The 14,609-nt window shown below is 38.6% G+C and overlaps 1 protein-coding gene across 1 annotated transcript in view; it reads right to left on the bottom strand.

Moving 5' to 3' along the window:
- Positions 1-14,609, bottom strand: part of LOC124097225 (checkpoint protein HUS1) — a 177,108-nt gene that overhangs the window by 65,994 nt on the left and 96,505 nt on the right. The window contains exons 34-38 of the mRNA XM_058582002.1: positions 11,134-11,346; positions 8,877-9,119; positions 7,200-7,310; positions 6,929-7,086; positions 4,773-4,873 (exon numbers count right to left, since the gene is read on the bottom strand). Coding sequence (XP_058437985.1) covers positions 4,773-4,873; positions 6,929-7,086; positions 7,200-7,310; positions 8,877-9,119; positions 11,134-11,346 — 826 coding nt within the window. The remainder of the gene's footprint in view (positions 1-4,772; positions 4,874-6,928; positions 7,087-7,199; positions 7,311-8,876; positions 9,120-11,133; positions 11,347-14,609) is intronic.

The raw sequence follows: 14,609 nt of genomic DNA, 5'->3' as shown, positions 1-14,609 counted from the left end.
TAATAAATGAATTCAGCAAAGTGGCAGGATATAAAATCAACACGCATAAATCAAAGGCATTCCTGTATATCAGCGACAAATCCTCTGAAATGGAAATGAGGACAACCACTCCATTCACAATATCTTCAAAAAAAATAAAATACTTGGGAATCAACCTAACAAAAGAGGTGAAAGACTTATACAATGAAAACTACAGAACCCTAAAGAGAGAAATAGAAGAAGATCTTAGAAGATGGAAAAATATACCCTGTTCATGGACAGGCAGAACTAACATCATCAAAATGGCGATATTACCAAAAGTTCTCTATAGGTTTAATGCAATGCCAATCAAAATCCCAACGGCATTTCTTGTAGAAATAGAGAAAGCAATCATGAAATTCATATGGAAAAATAAAAGACCCAGAATAGCAAAAACAATGCTAAGCAAGAAGTGTGAATCAGGCGGTATAGCGATACCAGACTTCAAACTATACTACAGAGCAATAGTAACAAAAACAGCATGGTACTGGTACCAAAACAGGCGGTTGGACCAATGGTACAGAATAGAGGACACAGAAACCAATCCACAAAACTACAACTATCTTATATTTGATAAAGGGGCTAAAAGCATGCAATGGAGGAAGGATAGCATCTTCAACAAATGGTGCTGGGAAAACTGGAAATCCATATGGAACAAAATGAAACTGAATCCCTTTCTCTCGCCATGCACAAAAGTGAATTCAAAATGGATCAAGGAGCTTGATATCAAATCAGAGACGCGCCGTCTGATAGAAGAAAAAGTTGGCTACGATCTACAGTCGGTGGGGTCGGGCTCCAAATTCCTCAATAGGACACCCATAGCACAAAAGTTAATAATTAGAATCAACAAATGGGACTTACTCAAACTAAAAAGTTTTTTCTCAGCAAAAGAAACAATAAGAGAGGTAAATAGGGAGCCTACACCCTGGGAACAAATCTTTACTCCTCACACTTCAGATAGAGCCCTAATATCCAGAGTATACAAAGAACTCAAAAAATTAGACAATAAGAGAACAAACAACCCAATCAACAAATGGGCCAAGGACCTGAACAGACACTTCTCAGAGGAGGACATACAGTCAATCAACAAGTACATGAAAAAATGCTCAACATCTCTAGCTGTCAGAGAAATGCAAATCAAAACCACCCTAAGATACCATCTCACTCCAGTAAGATTGGCAGCCATTAGGAAGTCAAACAACAAGTGCTGGCGAGGATGTGGGGAAAAGGGTACACTTGTACATTGCTGGTGGGACTGCAGATTGGTGCAGCCAATTTGGAAAGCAGTATGGAGATTTCTTGGAAAGCCGGGAATGGAGCCACCATTTGACCCAGCTATTCCTCTTCTTGGTCTATTCCCTAAAGACCTAAAAAGAGCATGCTACAGGGACACTGCTACATCGATGTTCATAGCAGCACAGTTCACAATAGCAATACTGTGGAACCAACCTAGATGCCTTTCAATAGACGAATGGATAAAAAAAATGTGGCATTTATACACAATGGAGTATTACTCTGCATTAAAAAATGACAAAATCATAGAATTTGCAGGGAAATGGATGGCATTAGAGCAGATTATGCTAAGTGAAGCTAGCCAATCCCTAAAAAACAAATGCCAAATGTCTTCTTTGATATAAGGAGAGTAACTAAGATCAGAGTAGGGACGAAGAGCAGGAGAAGAAGATTAACATTTAACAGGGATGAGAGGTGGGAGGGAAAGGGAGAGAGGAGGGAAATTGCATGCTAATGGAAGGAGACCCTCAGGGTTATACAGTGGAGGAGGTAGAGAGAGAGGAGGGGAGGGGAGGGGAGAGGTGGGGAGGGGGGAGGGTGGAGGATGGGAAAGGCAGCGGAGCACAACAGACACTAGTATGGCAATTTGTAAATCAATGGATGTGTAACTGATGTGATTCTGCAATCTGTGTATGGGGTGAAGGTGGGAGTTCATAACCCACTTGAATCAAAGTGTGGAATATGATATGTCAAGAAATTTGTAATGTTTTGAACAACCCACAATAAAAAATTAAAAAAAAAACTCAGAGAAAATAATTAATATGAATAATTTTGACTGTGCTTTTTGGGCAATACTAGAGATATCTTTGAAAATGGGGATAAAAAGGTGCAATGGGAGAAAGTAAGAAGGAACCCAGGATGTTGGATTTGAATTGAAGACATTAGCATGAGCTCATCTCTCTCTCTCTCTCTCACACACACACACACACACAGTTATTAAATCAATGACACCCTGATAGTAATGAGCACATTTGGTGCCCAGGTCTGGAATTCTAAATGTCCCCACGACAAAGAGCTGATTCCAAGGAAGGGCAGGTCAAGTGCATGACAAGGCAGGGCATCCTGCACCCCAGGAAGCAAGCAAGCACTCGAAGGTTTACCCTGTCAAAAAAATTCAAGAAGTATTATGAAGGAACTCTCTTTGACCAAGTTGAGCATCAGAAAGAAAAATGATGGAAATGAACAGAACACATTTTTGAGACACTCTATGCACCAAGAGACAAAAGAGCAAGGGTGAGGGAGAGAGAAGTGCTCCTTTACTGAAGAATGCCACATGATTTATGGTGGAGCTAGAAAGTCATCATTCTGTGGACCAATGTATATCACCAGTGCTAACTTAAAACCATGGGGTGAGAGGCTGCAGGCAAGAGAACACTCAGCTGGCTCAGGAGCTTTACCTTACACGACTATGCAGGGAAAAGTGGCCTGTTAGACTGGAGGGGCTCTCCTCAAGCTAACCACCATGCTGGGCATCACCTGATGAGTATGTGCCAAACACCTACAAACTGAATTTAATCATAAAATATCATACAATTTTAGAATGTGAGACACCAAAAGAAATGACTGAGCTGGAATAATTTAAAAAGTCATTGTTATTTTTAAAAATGGGGGAAGTGTTCTAGATTTTAAAGGGACTATGAAAATATGGCAATGAAATGCACTCATGAAGTCTGACTTAATTCTGAATAAGAAATATAAAGGTTTAAAGACATTGGGGAAAATTTCAAAATTTTAACTAGGGGCTACAGGGTAGATATTAAGTTAATGTTGATTGTTTGGGGTTATAATGGTACTGAGTTCAGTAGGAGAGCCCCTTTTTTTAATGAGATGTCTGTCAAAGTATTTCAAAGTGGAATGTCATGAGTCTGAAATTTTCTTTCCCCTGGATCCTCCTCCTCTCCCTCCTCCTCCCCCTCCTCCTCTCTCTCCTCCTAAGAGCTCACCCAAAAGCACACAAGCATGCACACCCCCACACATTCATGCACATTCAGTCATACACCAGGATAAATTCTGTGTAGCAAAATGTGAGCTGGGTGGTAAATCCAGATGGAATAATATAGGTGTTTGTTTTACTTTTTAAAACTTTTTTGTCAGTTTGAAATTTTTTTTACAAAAAAAATACTGTAGAAAAGAAATGTGAAATGTAAAATTTTAAAAATTGCCATGAAGTTTAAAAATTCAGAATTTAAAAGTTTTTATTCATACTTTATAGTTAATAGCAGTGGGGTTCATTTTGACATATTCAAACATGTGTGTGTCATTATTTGCTTCCTTTCAATTTCCAGTACTTCTTTTTCCCCCTCCACTGCTTTCCTTACTCTACTTTATTGGTCTTCCTTCTATTTATTTATTTTTTAAATTGGTGCATAAATGTGGCATTCATTGTGATATATTCATGCATGCACACTGCACAATTTAAAAAATTTCATCCTGAAGTTTCTTCCCTTTCCCATCCTTCTTCCCTTCTCCCTCCTCCTGGATCCCCTCCCTCTCTTCCACTGTTCTCCCTTCCATTTTCATGGGACCACCTCTCTCTTTTTAATTCCTGACTTCTCTCTAGCTTCTCCATCTAAGAGAAAACTTTCAACCTTTGACTTTCTGAGTTTGGCTTATTTAATTTGAATCTGATTAGCAATACAATTCATTTCAAAAGAGAAGTGAAGTGACTGGGTCTCAGAGGAAATTAACTATATCTCAGTATGGAAAAATTTAGAGATGAAAGGATTCACCCATTCACCTGAGAGTCAGAAGCCAACTTCTCCTTCAAGGTCCACATGGCATGCTGGACATGGGTCTAGAGTATGTGTCTATTAGTCCTGTGTGGTCCACTTAAGCACATAGAGCTCCAGTTTCTTGATCTTCAGGGGAAGACACTGGAGCTCAGGATTCTGAGCAACGAGTCAGATTGCTGTGAAGGGGTGAGCCCCAAGATCAATATTCTGCAAGGATCATCAGAGAGGGCCTGCTCTCTGCTTTTATGTGACATACGGAGAAGCCTCACCTCTGAAGTCATGGTCCCTGATGTCTAGCTGGGACGCAAGGGGCAGCAGACTAGAAAGCAAAGTCAAGGCATTTGGGCAAAGGAGGATAATGAACTGCTAGGGTCAAAGCAGCTCCATGGAGGGGAGTCCAAGGAAAGAAAATGGAAGGAACTGCAGACAGCTACCAGTGAAACAAACCCAGGACCCTGAGAAGAAGGAGGAGTCATAGCTTGAGGCAGGGAGAAGTGGAAAGGTGGGCAGGGTCCTGTGAACAATGCATGTGTCCCCCAGTGTCAAGGACTGTACTTGGTTATGGTACATGGTTTATTTATTAGCAGGCAAAGAGATGACTTGGATGGTTGTGTCATGAGGATGTTTATGTTATGAGAAAGAAAAACAATGCTCTGCAAACTCAGGTTGTAGCCTGTGTTCTCACCACCTGAAGAGAATTGAAAATTAAAAAGCATCTTGTCCACTGACCTTTCTGTGGAACAGCAGGTATGTAAATTTGGACAATTTGCTCATCCCAGTAGTAGATTCGTTTCACAAGAAAATCAGAGGGAGTAGGTTTCTTGGAGAATCTAGAAAATAGAAATGAAGTAGTGAAGTCTAGTTTTTTTTTTCCTCTTTCAACTCTTTAGTCACATAATTTGTGAAAAACAACCTTCTTGCCACAAGAAGTAGCATGGACTAAAACGATCTGATGTGCTAATCCCATGGCACCAGTTGGCCTTTTAATAAATGGATGACACTTTCATCCTTCATTTCATTAAAAAAAAATAGAACACAAAACCAAAAAACTTCAGTAAAAGAGAAAAACAAGAATAACCAGCACAGTATATAGGAATAAAACATACAGTGCTGGCTCCATGTTAGGAGGGCTCTGCAGCACATACACAGCTGTCTTAATGCTCCACTGCACCTGTTGGCAGAGCTGGAAACTGGCAGATAAAGGATAATAAGCACAAAGTGGTCAGACTAAGAATTTTCTAGGAACTGAAAATTTACTTCTTCTGTGTGTTGAAGAAGTTAAAACTTGAACTCTTTGAGGAAATAGACAATTTCAGACATTTGATGGCTTAGCTCATTTGGCAGAATGAGGGTTAAGTCAGTGGGCAGGATGGCACTGTGCCAGGGCTAGCAGGCAGTGTCTGCCTAAGAGACAGCCCTTGCTTGAGAGTCCCCTTTGGTTCAGTCAAGCTACTCTCTCAATCAACAGGTACAGTGGAATAGCATCACCCCACAAACTCAAGGCTTCCATTAGCAATTTCAAAGTAAGATTCCAAAGAATGTTTTAATGTTCATTTATTTATCCTTCTTATGCAATTTAGTGATTAAAATGTCCATCCAATTTCACAGACTAAATATTACTAAGAAAGATAATCTATGAAGTCTCCTTAGATATATCTATATATATATATATATATATGAGGACATTTTCTCCTTATTGAGAGAAAGGAAGAAGGAGGAGGAGGAGGAGGAGGAGGAGGGGAGAAGGAAGAGGAGGAAGAAGAGGAGCAGGAAAAAGAAAGAAAGGAAGAGAAGGAAAGAAGAAGGAAGGAAGGAAAACAACAAAGAGTTGAACGTAGAATTCTGGCCCATATCTCCTCTCACACCAATTAGTAGGCAGGAAGGTAACCTGGAAAATAAAATGTGGAAGCTTATTGTCTAAATAGTAAAATAATTTCTTTAGACAATGAGCCTCTTCATTGCTTTGAAAACATTTTAATTCACTTTCACAAAACATTCTTTTTTTTTTTTAATTTTCTTTTTGCATTAATAAGCAATATGACTAAATATAATATATAACAGCAAAAGTTATATAAATGCATAAATACATACATTTAGAGATTCTAAAATGATTACTGACATTTTGTTGATTTTCTCACTTGATTAAAAAGAATATCTTAAAAGTGAAAATGTCCATTTTACTTGAAATGTGAGCATTTATCCAAGAACCTAGGATGTAACAAGATCCTCATAAATGTGTTTTTTAATCTAATTTAATGTGTTTTTTTTTTATCTTTCTGATTTTTTTTATTGGTTGTTCAAAACATTACAAAGCTCTTGACATATCATATTTCATGCATTAGATTCAAGTTGGTTATGAACTCCCAATTTTACCCCAAATACAGATTGCAGAATCACATCGGTTACACATCCACATTTTTACATAATGCCCTATTAGTAACTGTTGTATTCTGCTACCTTTCCTATCCTCATCTATCCCCCCTCCCCTCCCCTCCCATCTTCTCTCTCTACCCCATCTACTGTAATTCATTTCTCTCCTTGTTTATTTTCCCATTCCCCTCACAACCTCTTATATGTAATTTTGTATAACAATGAGGGTCTCCCTCCATTACCATGCAATTTCCCTTTTCTCTCCCTTTCCCTCCCACCTCATGTCTCTGTTTAATGTTAATCTTTTCTTCCTGCTCTTCCTCCCTGCTCTGTTCTTAGTTGCTCTCATTATATCAAAGAAAACATTTGGTATTTGTTTTTTAGGGATTGGCTAGCTTCACTAAGCATAATCTGCTCTAGTGCCATCCATTTCCCTGCAAATTCACAAAACATTCTTAAGGTCAGTGTGTCTTGCCATGATCTCATGGTCACTGTTGCAGTCACCCTCAACACACCTTACTAGCAGCATGACAGGAAACGCTCTGGTAATGGGCTTAGAAAACTCGATTCGTATCTGTAGAGACTCCTGGGGTTTTTGGGATATCCCAGTGAACTGATGGAAATTCACCTTTTCCCGAAGCAATATAAACTTTGTTTTATTTCTCTTATTATCCTGTCATTGAGAAGAAAACAAATTAAATGAAAGTTGTACGTGGAAAAGTGAGTGCATGAAAAACTAGCCTGCACAGTCTAACTGAAGCAGGCATGGGGCAAGGCTCTCCTTACTGAACTGTCTTCCTCCCCAAACTCCACAGTTACAGGTGTGTTTAGCCGTCCTCTGTGGATGGGTCTCCTGCTGGAGCAGCTGTAGAGGGTGAGCCCCACGACTTCGCCAACCTTAGGAAGCAAAGACCATCTCAGAAAACAAAGCCCAGAGTTGACTCAAACAAGAAAAGAAGGAAACCAAGGTATAGTGATGGTACCATCACAGTACTGCAAAATTATGTGCCAGATATTAGAGAATCATATAGAAACCCAAACTAGTTTTACCAGTTAGAATGGCAGGATTGGGGATGAGCTTAATGCTTCATTTATGTTACCCTTATTAAAATTATTTGTTTTAAAGTATTTTTAATTTTTGAAGTGTTCATACAAAAAAGACATATCTGCTTACTAGAGATAATCAGAAAGGCACAGAGGGATTTAAAAGAGTGAAGAACAGATTGCCCATTGCTCAGAGAAGGTAACTTTGGGGGTGATGCATTTCAAACCTTTTCCATGCATGGAGTATGCACTGGGCAGAAAAAAGAAATTCAGTCTTCCATATTTTTTGCATGAAATCTAAAGTTCATAAAATTCCCTTATGGACATAATTTTAATTAGTTATTTATAAATTACAATTCACTTAAATGACCAGTGAACAGTTAGGTACCTGTCTTTTTGGGTCATCATAAATAATGTTTTGAATAAACAAACAAACAAAAAAAACCCCATCTTGCTTTGAAATCTTTCCTTATTTCCTTGGTGTGAATTTCTACAACTGTTAACAGGGTCTGGGTATTTTGAAACTCCTGGTGCCTAGCACTTTCACAAAGCTTATACCAACCAACATCTTAGTTCTCCCATGACATTTCCACAAGTAGTATTTTTAGATAATTGCATTTTTGTAAGTTAAAACATCATTTTAATTGCTATTTCTTTATTTCTTGCTAGTATGAATTATTTTCACATGCTGATTAGCTATTTACAGTTCCCTAAAAAAAGAAACAAATGCTTTAAAAAAAGGATTTTTTAATGAAAATAAGACACACATCATAATTAGTACATTCATTCATTAGATTTCACTGGATGCTCAAATGAGCCAAGTATTGGAGCAGGGTCAGGAGGCTGAGAACAGAGAGAACACAGTGAACATTATCTCTCTTTCAGGAGAACTCACTGGGTTTCTAAATGCAGAAGTTGATGTGAATATTCACAAAATTTCCAGGTGGCTGGAACAATCCTCCTGACTTCCCTATCTTAATTGGGTTTAGGCCAGACGTGCCTCTCAGGTGAGAGAAAAAGAAAAGAAAGTTCTGATAGACCCTGGGCAGCCCCTCCTCAGATTTCATTCTAGTGGAAATGTGCATTTGATTTTAGGAACAAGCAACCCTGTCCAACTCATAATCACTGTACTACATGTTCTAACCTACTGGAATCTCGTATTCTCTGACAATAGATTTAAAACCTCACAGGGAATTCTGAATGGGTCCAATTACCCAGCTATCAGGAACACCAAGTTTTGCTAAGATTTTTTCTCAAGAAACTGTTCTTCCAAGAGGAGTAGAGTCAACAACATGTTCTAGGTATCCGCTTTAGGAACTAAACAGGTGCAAATGTGCTCATCGAGTCTCTTTACTATGGAAGCCATCACTGAAAATTTACAATGACCATTAACAATGGCAGTTTGCCTCTGTCCTGTACCTTCCCAGGTGCTCCTGCTTCTGGATAAGGGCTTTTCTTGAAGAACATGAGCTGGCTTATGTAGCACAGGCTCTGCATTCCCTCTTGAGCAGAACTGTGCCCTGTCAGGTCACCAGGTAAGTACACCTGGACAGAGCCCAGGTTCTGGATGGAGCGCCGAAGGTTGTGATGAAGAAGGGTCTGGAACTCCATCTGCCCAGCATTCACAATGAGATGATTCTGATGGCTCAAGGAAAGACAGCCCTGAAACACAGAGAGTCACACACTTGCATGCAAATAAGCAAACTGACCTGAATGCAGACCAGGGAGAGGTGAAAAGTCATTCCAGGATAACCTGTCTAAAGGTAGATTGGGTTCATTTGCCTGAGCAAATATTTGCTCAAGAATTAAAATGGCAAATAATAAAAGACAAACTGATTTCTTTTGTTTAAGCAAATCTTTTTGTGAATTTTATTCATTCTTTAAATGATTTCTGTGCTCTTAGAGGATCCTAGCCCATCAAAAATGTTTTAATACCATGCTCATTTTTTTTTTTTTTTGGTACCAGGGATTGAATCCAGGGGTGCTTAACCACTGAATCATATCCCAGATCTTTTTCATATTTTATTAGAGAGAGTGTCTCACTGAGTTGCTTAGGGCTTCACTAAGTTGCTGAGGTTAGGTTTGAACTTGCAATCTTACTGTCTCAGCCTCCCGAGTTACTGGGATTACAGGCATGTGCCACTGCACCCAGCTATACATGATCATTTTTAAAACCTGGAGACTTGATAGTTAACCTAACCATAGGGCCCTAGGACTTATTACCCATTTTTAAATATGTGTTGTGGTTTGGATCTACAAGTGTTCCCCAAAGAGCTCATGTGTTATACGACATAGCAATAATCCAGTGAAGATTGGATTATGAGAGCTGTAATCATATCAGTTGATTAATACATCAACTGGATTAATAATTTGAATGAACTACTGGGTGGAAACTGTAGGCAGGTGGGATGAGGCTGGAGGAAATGGGCCACTGGGGATATGACCTCAGAGTATATTTTGTTCCTGACTCTCTTTCTGCTTCTCTGCTGCTATGAGCTGAGCAGCTTTCCTCTGCCATGCCCTTCCGCATGATGTTCTGCCTCACTCAGGTCCAAAGCAATAGAGTCAGATGGCCAGGGACTAAACCTCTGAAACATAAGCCCCAAATAAACTTTTCCTCCCTTACGTTGTTCTTGCCAGGTATTTTGGTCACAGTGATAAAAAGCTGTGACACAGCATGCTAATGTGTAATGACAATTATTAGCAGATTCAAGTAGAGTATTTATTTACTGTATAATTTCCCAAGTAATTCCAGCAGTTACCAATTACATAAACAAGGAGACCTGGGTGACAGGGATGATAGATTGTAGGAGAAGAGAGACCAAAGCCCCATTCACTAACTCACTCCTTCCTGAAAGCACTGGCCATTTCATAAGATGAAACAAACTGTCTTTTATAATTTTCCAAAGCTCCTGAGGCAGAAATAAGTGAAATGAACTGTGGAATTTTTAAAAGCAGTTATAGATCAGCAGGGCTACTTTTTAAGTTAATGCATATAATTGTTTGCATTACTTCATATCATTCCTCAAAAAAATTGAAGGTACCCCAAGGAATGATGTTTCTAAGTCCAAAATCTTTCCAAGTATTCCAAATGTAAATTATCAAACATTGGGAACATTACAGAAGTACCACAAAACTCTTAAAATTCAAAATAAAAAATTTGGACTGGTATTGTGGCTCAGCGGTAGAGCGCTTGCCTAGCATTTCGAGGCAATGGATTTGATCCTCAGTACCACAAAAAAATAAATAAATAAAGGTTAAAAAAATGCAATCATCGCCTTTAAAAAAAATTTTCCAAATATCAATCTACCACCTAGAATTGTAATCACAATTCTTCAGAAAATGATTCTACTTTCAATTGTGAGAAGCAATTACAAATGCAGGTTAAATCTAGGAGAGAGGAACAGCTGCTTCACTGTTGTTGTTTGTTGGTGCCCTACCAGTGAGCTACATTCTCAGCCCAGAAGCTGTTTCTATTGTTGTTTGGTTTTGACATTATAAAATGTTTTATTGTTAAATTAAAACATTTGCATTTTTAATTTCTAAATAATTAAATTCTTCTACTGATAACATACCAACCCATTATGTTTCTCTTAGCATTCTTTCTTTTTTTTAATTTATTCTAATTTGTTATATATGACAGCAGATGAGTGGAGGAAAAATAAATCTAACTTACCAGTAATACATCTGAGATAATCTTCATTCCTTCTTCTTGTAGATAGTTCTCATTTCTAAATTTTTCCTGTGCAGAGGCTTCCCAGACTCCAGAGATGAGAAGGATAAGTTCTAGCCTGAGTTGTCTGTCAACCACAAACCTTCCCAAGAGCTGTCCTTGAGCAAGGAGTGACCGCGTGTACTTGAGAATGTGCATTGCACTCAAAAAGCTTAACTTCATGGAAAGAAGAGATGTAAATAAAATCTTTCCAAGCATACGATACATATGCTTCTGCCTCTTTCATTATTATCGAGAATTAAAATTATTGAACTTGGGGTCAGAAGAACTGAATTAAGTTCACATTTCATCTCTACTGGTCAGCTTCCTTAATAACAGTTTGTTCTCTGTCATTCAGTTTTTCACACACAAAATGACCAAGGAAATCAAATTGTTCTTTACAGACCTTTATGCTTTAAAATGTTACTTAGGTTGAACCCTAAAATTCGCTCACAAATCCTTTCACAAAATGGTCCCAACCTCTTCTCTTTTCCTATCACCCACATATGTTCTATGTTGAGTCATGCTAAACTCTTAATTTCTCCCAAATAATGAAGGCTTTCTCCTAGCACCTTATGAAATATATAAGTCCTCCTATCTGCAATACTTTTAACCTCTTGTTACCCAGCAAAATCCCACTTTTCTGTCTCTCTCTTTCTAAACTGTGACTATGGACCATTTTCAAATATACACAAAGGTTGAGAGAATGAATAGTAGAGTCATACAGTCACCTGTCACCCACCTTCAAAAATTATCCTTCACTGGCAATATTTTTTCTTTTATTCCTTACTCAGTTTTTTTTTTTTTTTACAAATATTTAAAAGTAAATCTCACATATGTTTACTCATGAATACTTTAACATGTTTTGCTGATAGGTAAGAACTCTCTAAAAGCTGGTTCACAATGCCATTTTTACATCTAAAAAAGTTCTGAGTTTTTCCTACTTATATTTTGAAACCAACTCTAAATGTGTACTGGAGTTAGCTTCACCGTTACCTATTTCTGCAGAATTCTGTGGTTATCTTATGCATGGGACTCAGCATATTTATTGAAGTATATGTTTCCACGTTTAATTTCGTTCATTAATGCCTAAAAGATAAGGACTATATCTTTTCTTTTTTGTTCCTTAGCAGCTCCCAGAAGTTGATAAACAAATGTGTGTACAATGATATGAAATTACCATTCTATTTTTTTATAGTCATACTTATTTAACTAAAATGCAGCTTAAAAATACCTTTTAAAATCAAATTCTCCTAACAACAATAAAATTAAAGTAGTTTGGAAGTATATTTAAACTACTTAATAAGGGCCTCACCCAAAAGGTTACTTACCATCAAAATAGGACTTAAAATATAAATCATCTTTCATCAGAAATTCAAAAAATGCCTCAGAGAACGTATTATGCCCAATTTCACACTTCCCACTTTTAAACCAAAAATTTCAGAAATAGTTACTTTAGAAATGTCAATCATGTTCAATTTTATTTATCACTTAAAGCCCAAAACTGCTTGCAACAGACTGTAGTGTTCAGAGACATAAGAGAGAGGGATTGTGGCAGAGGTGGTTTGATCTCCACCAGATTCATCCTTGTGAGCTCTGTGCAGGGTCATAGCTGGACAGTAATTCCATGTCCCAGGTTCCTGGAGTTCAGGTGAGGCTGTGTGACCATTGCTCACCAAAAGAATGTGAATGGAATGAGGCATTCCCACTTCCAGGACATCATTATCCACAAATGGTAGACCTTCTCCACTTTCTATTTCCTTGACTGGGGAAATATTGGGATATTTGGAGCACAAGAGGAAAAGAGCTGGAGCCACTGAGTCCTCATGGGAAAGACCCGTACTGAATACCTATTGAACACTGAACATGTGTGAGTGAATAAACTTCTATGTATTCTGTTACTGAGATGTCAGGGTTATTTGTTATAGCAGCTGACATTACTTCAACTAATTCAGTTTGTGTCTTAGGAGGCTTAGTCAAGTCAGAAGACAGATGTACCAAAATAAATAAATAAATATTACAAATCAAGTGTTACAGTGCTATAATAAAGTCATGTGCAAAATTTATTAGAATAAAATGAAACCTGCTTTTGGAGCTCTGAAGATTTCGTGGAGATTGTGGCATTTGAATCTAGCCTTCAAGAGAAAGTAATAATTTCCCAGGATAGGAAATAACATTTTCTGTGTTAAGAAAAAACTTATTATTTCAAGGACATTAGGAAAATCAAGAGAGATTGAAGGTGAAAGGTGGTTACATCAGGAGATATTGAATATGAGGTGCAGAGTGAGCTGAAACCAGGTAGAGTACTTAAACGATATGCAGAAGGATTAAATTTTATCCTCAGAGGACCAGGAACCATCTATTTTACAGTAAACAGGAGATAGGCCAGATATGCCTTAGGAAGACAGCCTGTCAGAAGAGAGGAGGGTCTTTGCCAAGGGAACCCAGCCTTCCTTCCCAGAATGGTGATGCTTGTAGTAGAGCAATTTAAGATGAGGAGGATGAGATGAGCAAGAGGGGTAGGGAAGGGGATAGGGCCATCCTACTATGACTTATTTATTTATTCATTTCACAACTGTGTTCCTGCCATTGTGGAGTTTACAATGGAAGTTTTCCAGTGAGGAAAGAGGGGTAATAAAGAAGTGAGATGGATGTTGACTGTAAAAATACTGAAGGAGATAACCCAAGTAACAAGAAAAGAAGGTGAAGGATGACCCTCTTGAGGAAGTTATATTTGAGCTGAGAGTCAAAGGAAAGGTTTCAGCTATTTGATGAACAAAGGAGTCGGCATGGCAGTAAGAGGGATTACCATCCTGACTCTGAGCCAGAACAAGTCTCCAGGATCGTGGGAGAACAGAAAGAACATGAGAGGAGAAGTGACAGGTAAGGAGGAGCCAACGTGCTATGAGAAGCCTTGGAAGAGTGTTCAGCAGGAGAGTGGCATCAACTGGGTCAGGCTTGCACAATGATTCTCTGGCTGCTCTATGACATGCGTTATAAGGTGGCAAGAGAGGAGGCAGAGAGAACAGTGAGAGAGATGCTTAGCCTGGGGGAAACAGGCTCTGACCTTAGGTTAGAGAGGTGGGCAGTAGAGATGGAAGAGGCAGGAAGAGTCTGGCTATGTTTTTGAAGAGGAACTAACAAGACTCAATTGTAAGTTATTGGATGAGGAAAAGGGAGGATACTGAGGTGACACTGGGGTTTTCACAGCAGTTCAGGTGTATAGTGCTACCTTGTCCAGAGCTGGGGAGGGTGAGGTGAGGAGTGGATCAGGGGAGCTCCACCTTGTCATGTTGGGCATGAGCACAGTGTTTTCCTTCATGGAAATGTGAGGTGGGTAGTTATATGCATGGGACTGGAGCACTTGAGAAAGTGTGGGTAGAAGACATAAGATGTGGAGTAATTATCATCTCCATCTAGGGTTAAAGGACTAGATGAGA

Source organism: Marmota monax, unplaced genomic scaffold (genome assembly GCF_021218885.2).
Source record: "Marmota monax isolate L192 unplaced genomic scaffold, Marmota_monax_Labrador192_F-V1.1 WCK01_AAM20220418_F8-fsc00342, whole genome shotgun sequence".
In the NCBI taxonomy this organism is placed as follows: domain Eukaryota; kingdom Metazoa; phylum Chordata; class Mammalia; order Rodentia; family Sciuridae; genus Marmota; species Marmota monax.
Note: the sequence above shows the minus strand (reverse complement) of the source record. Positions and strands in the feature narration are given on the sequence as shown.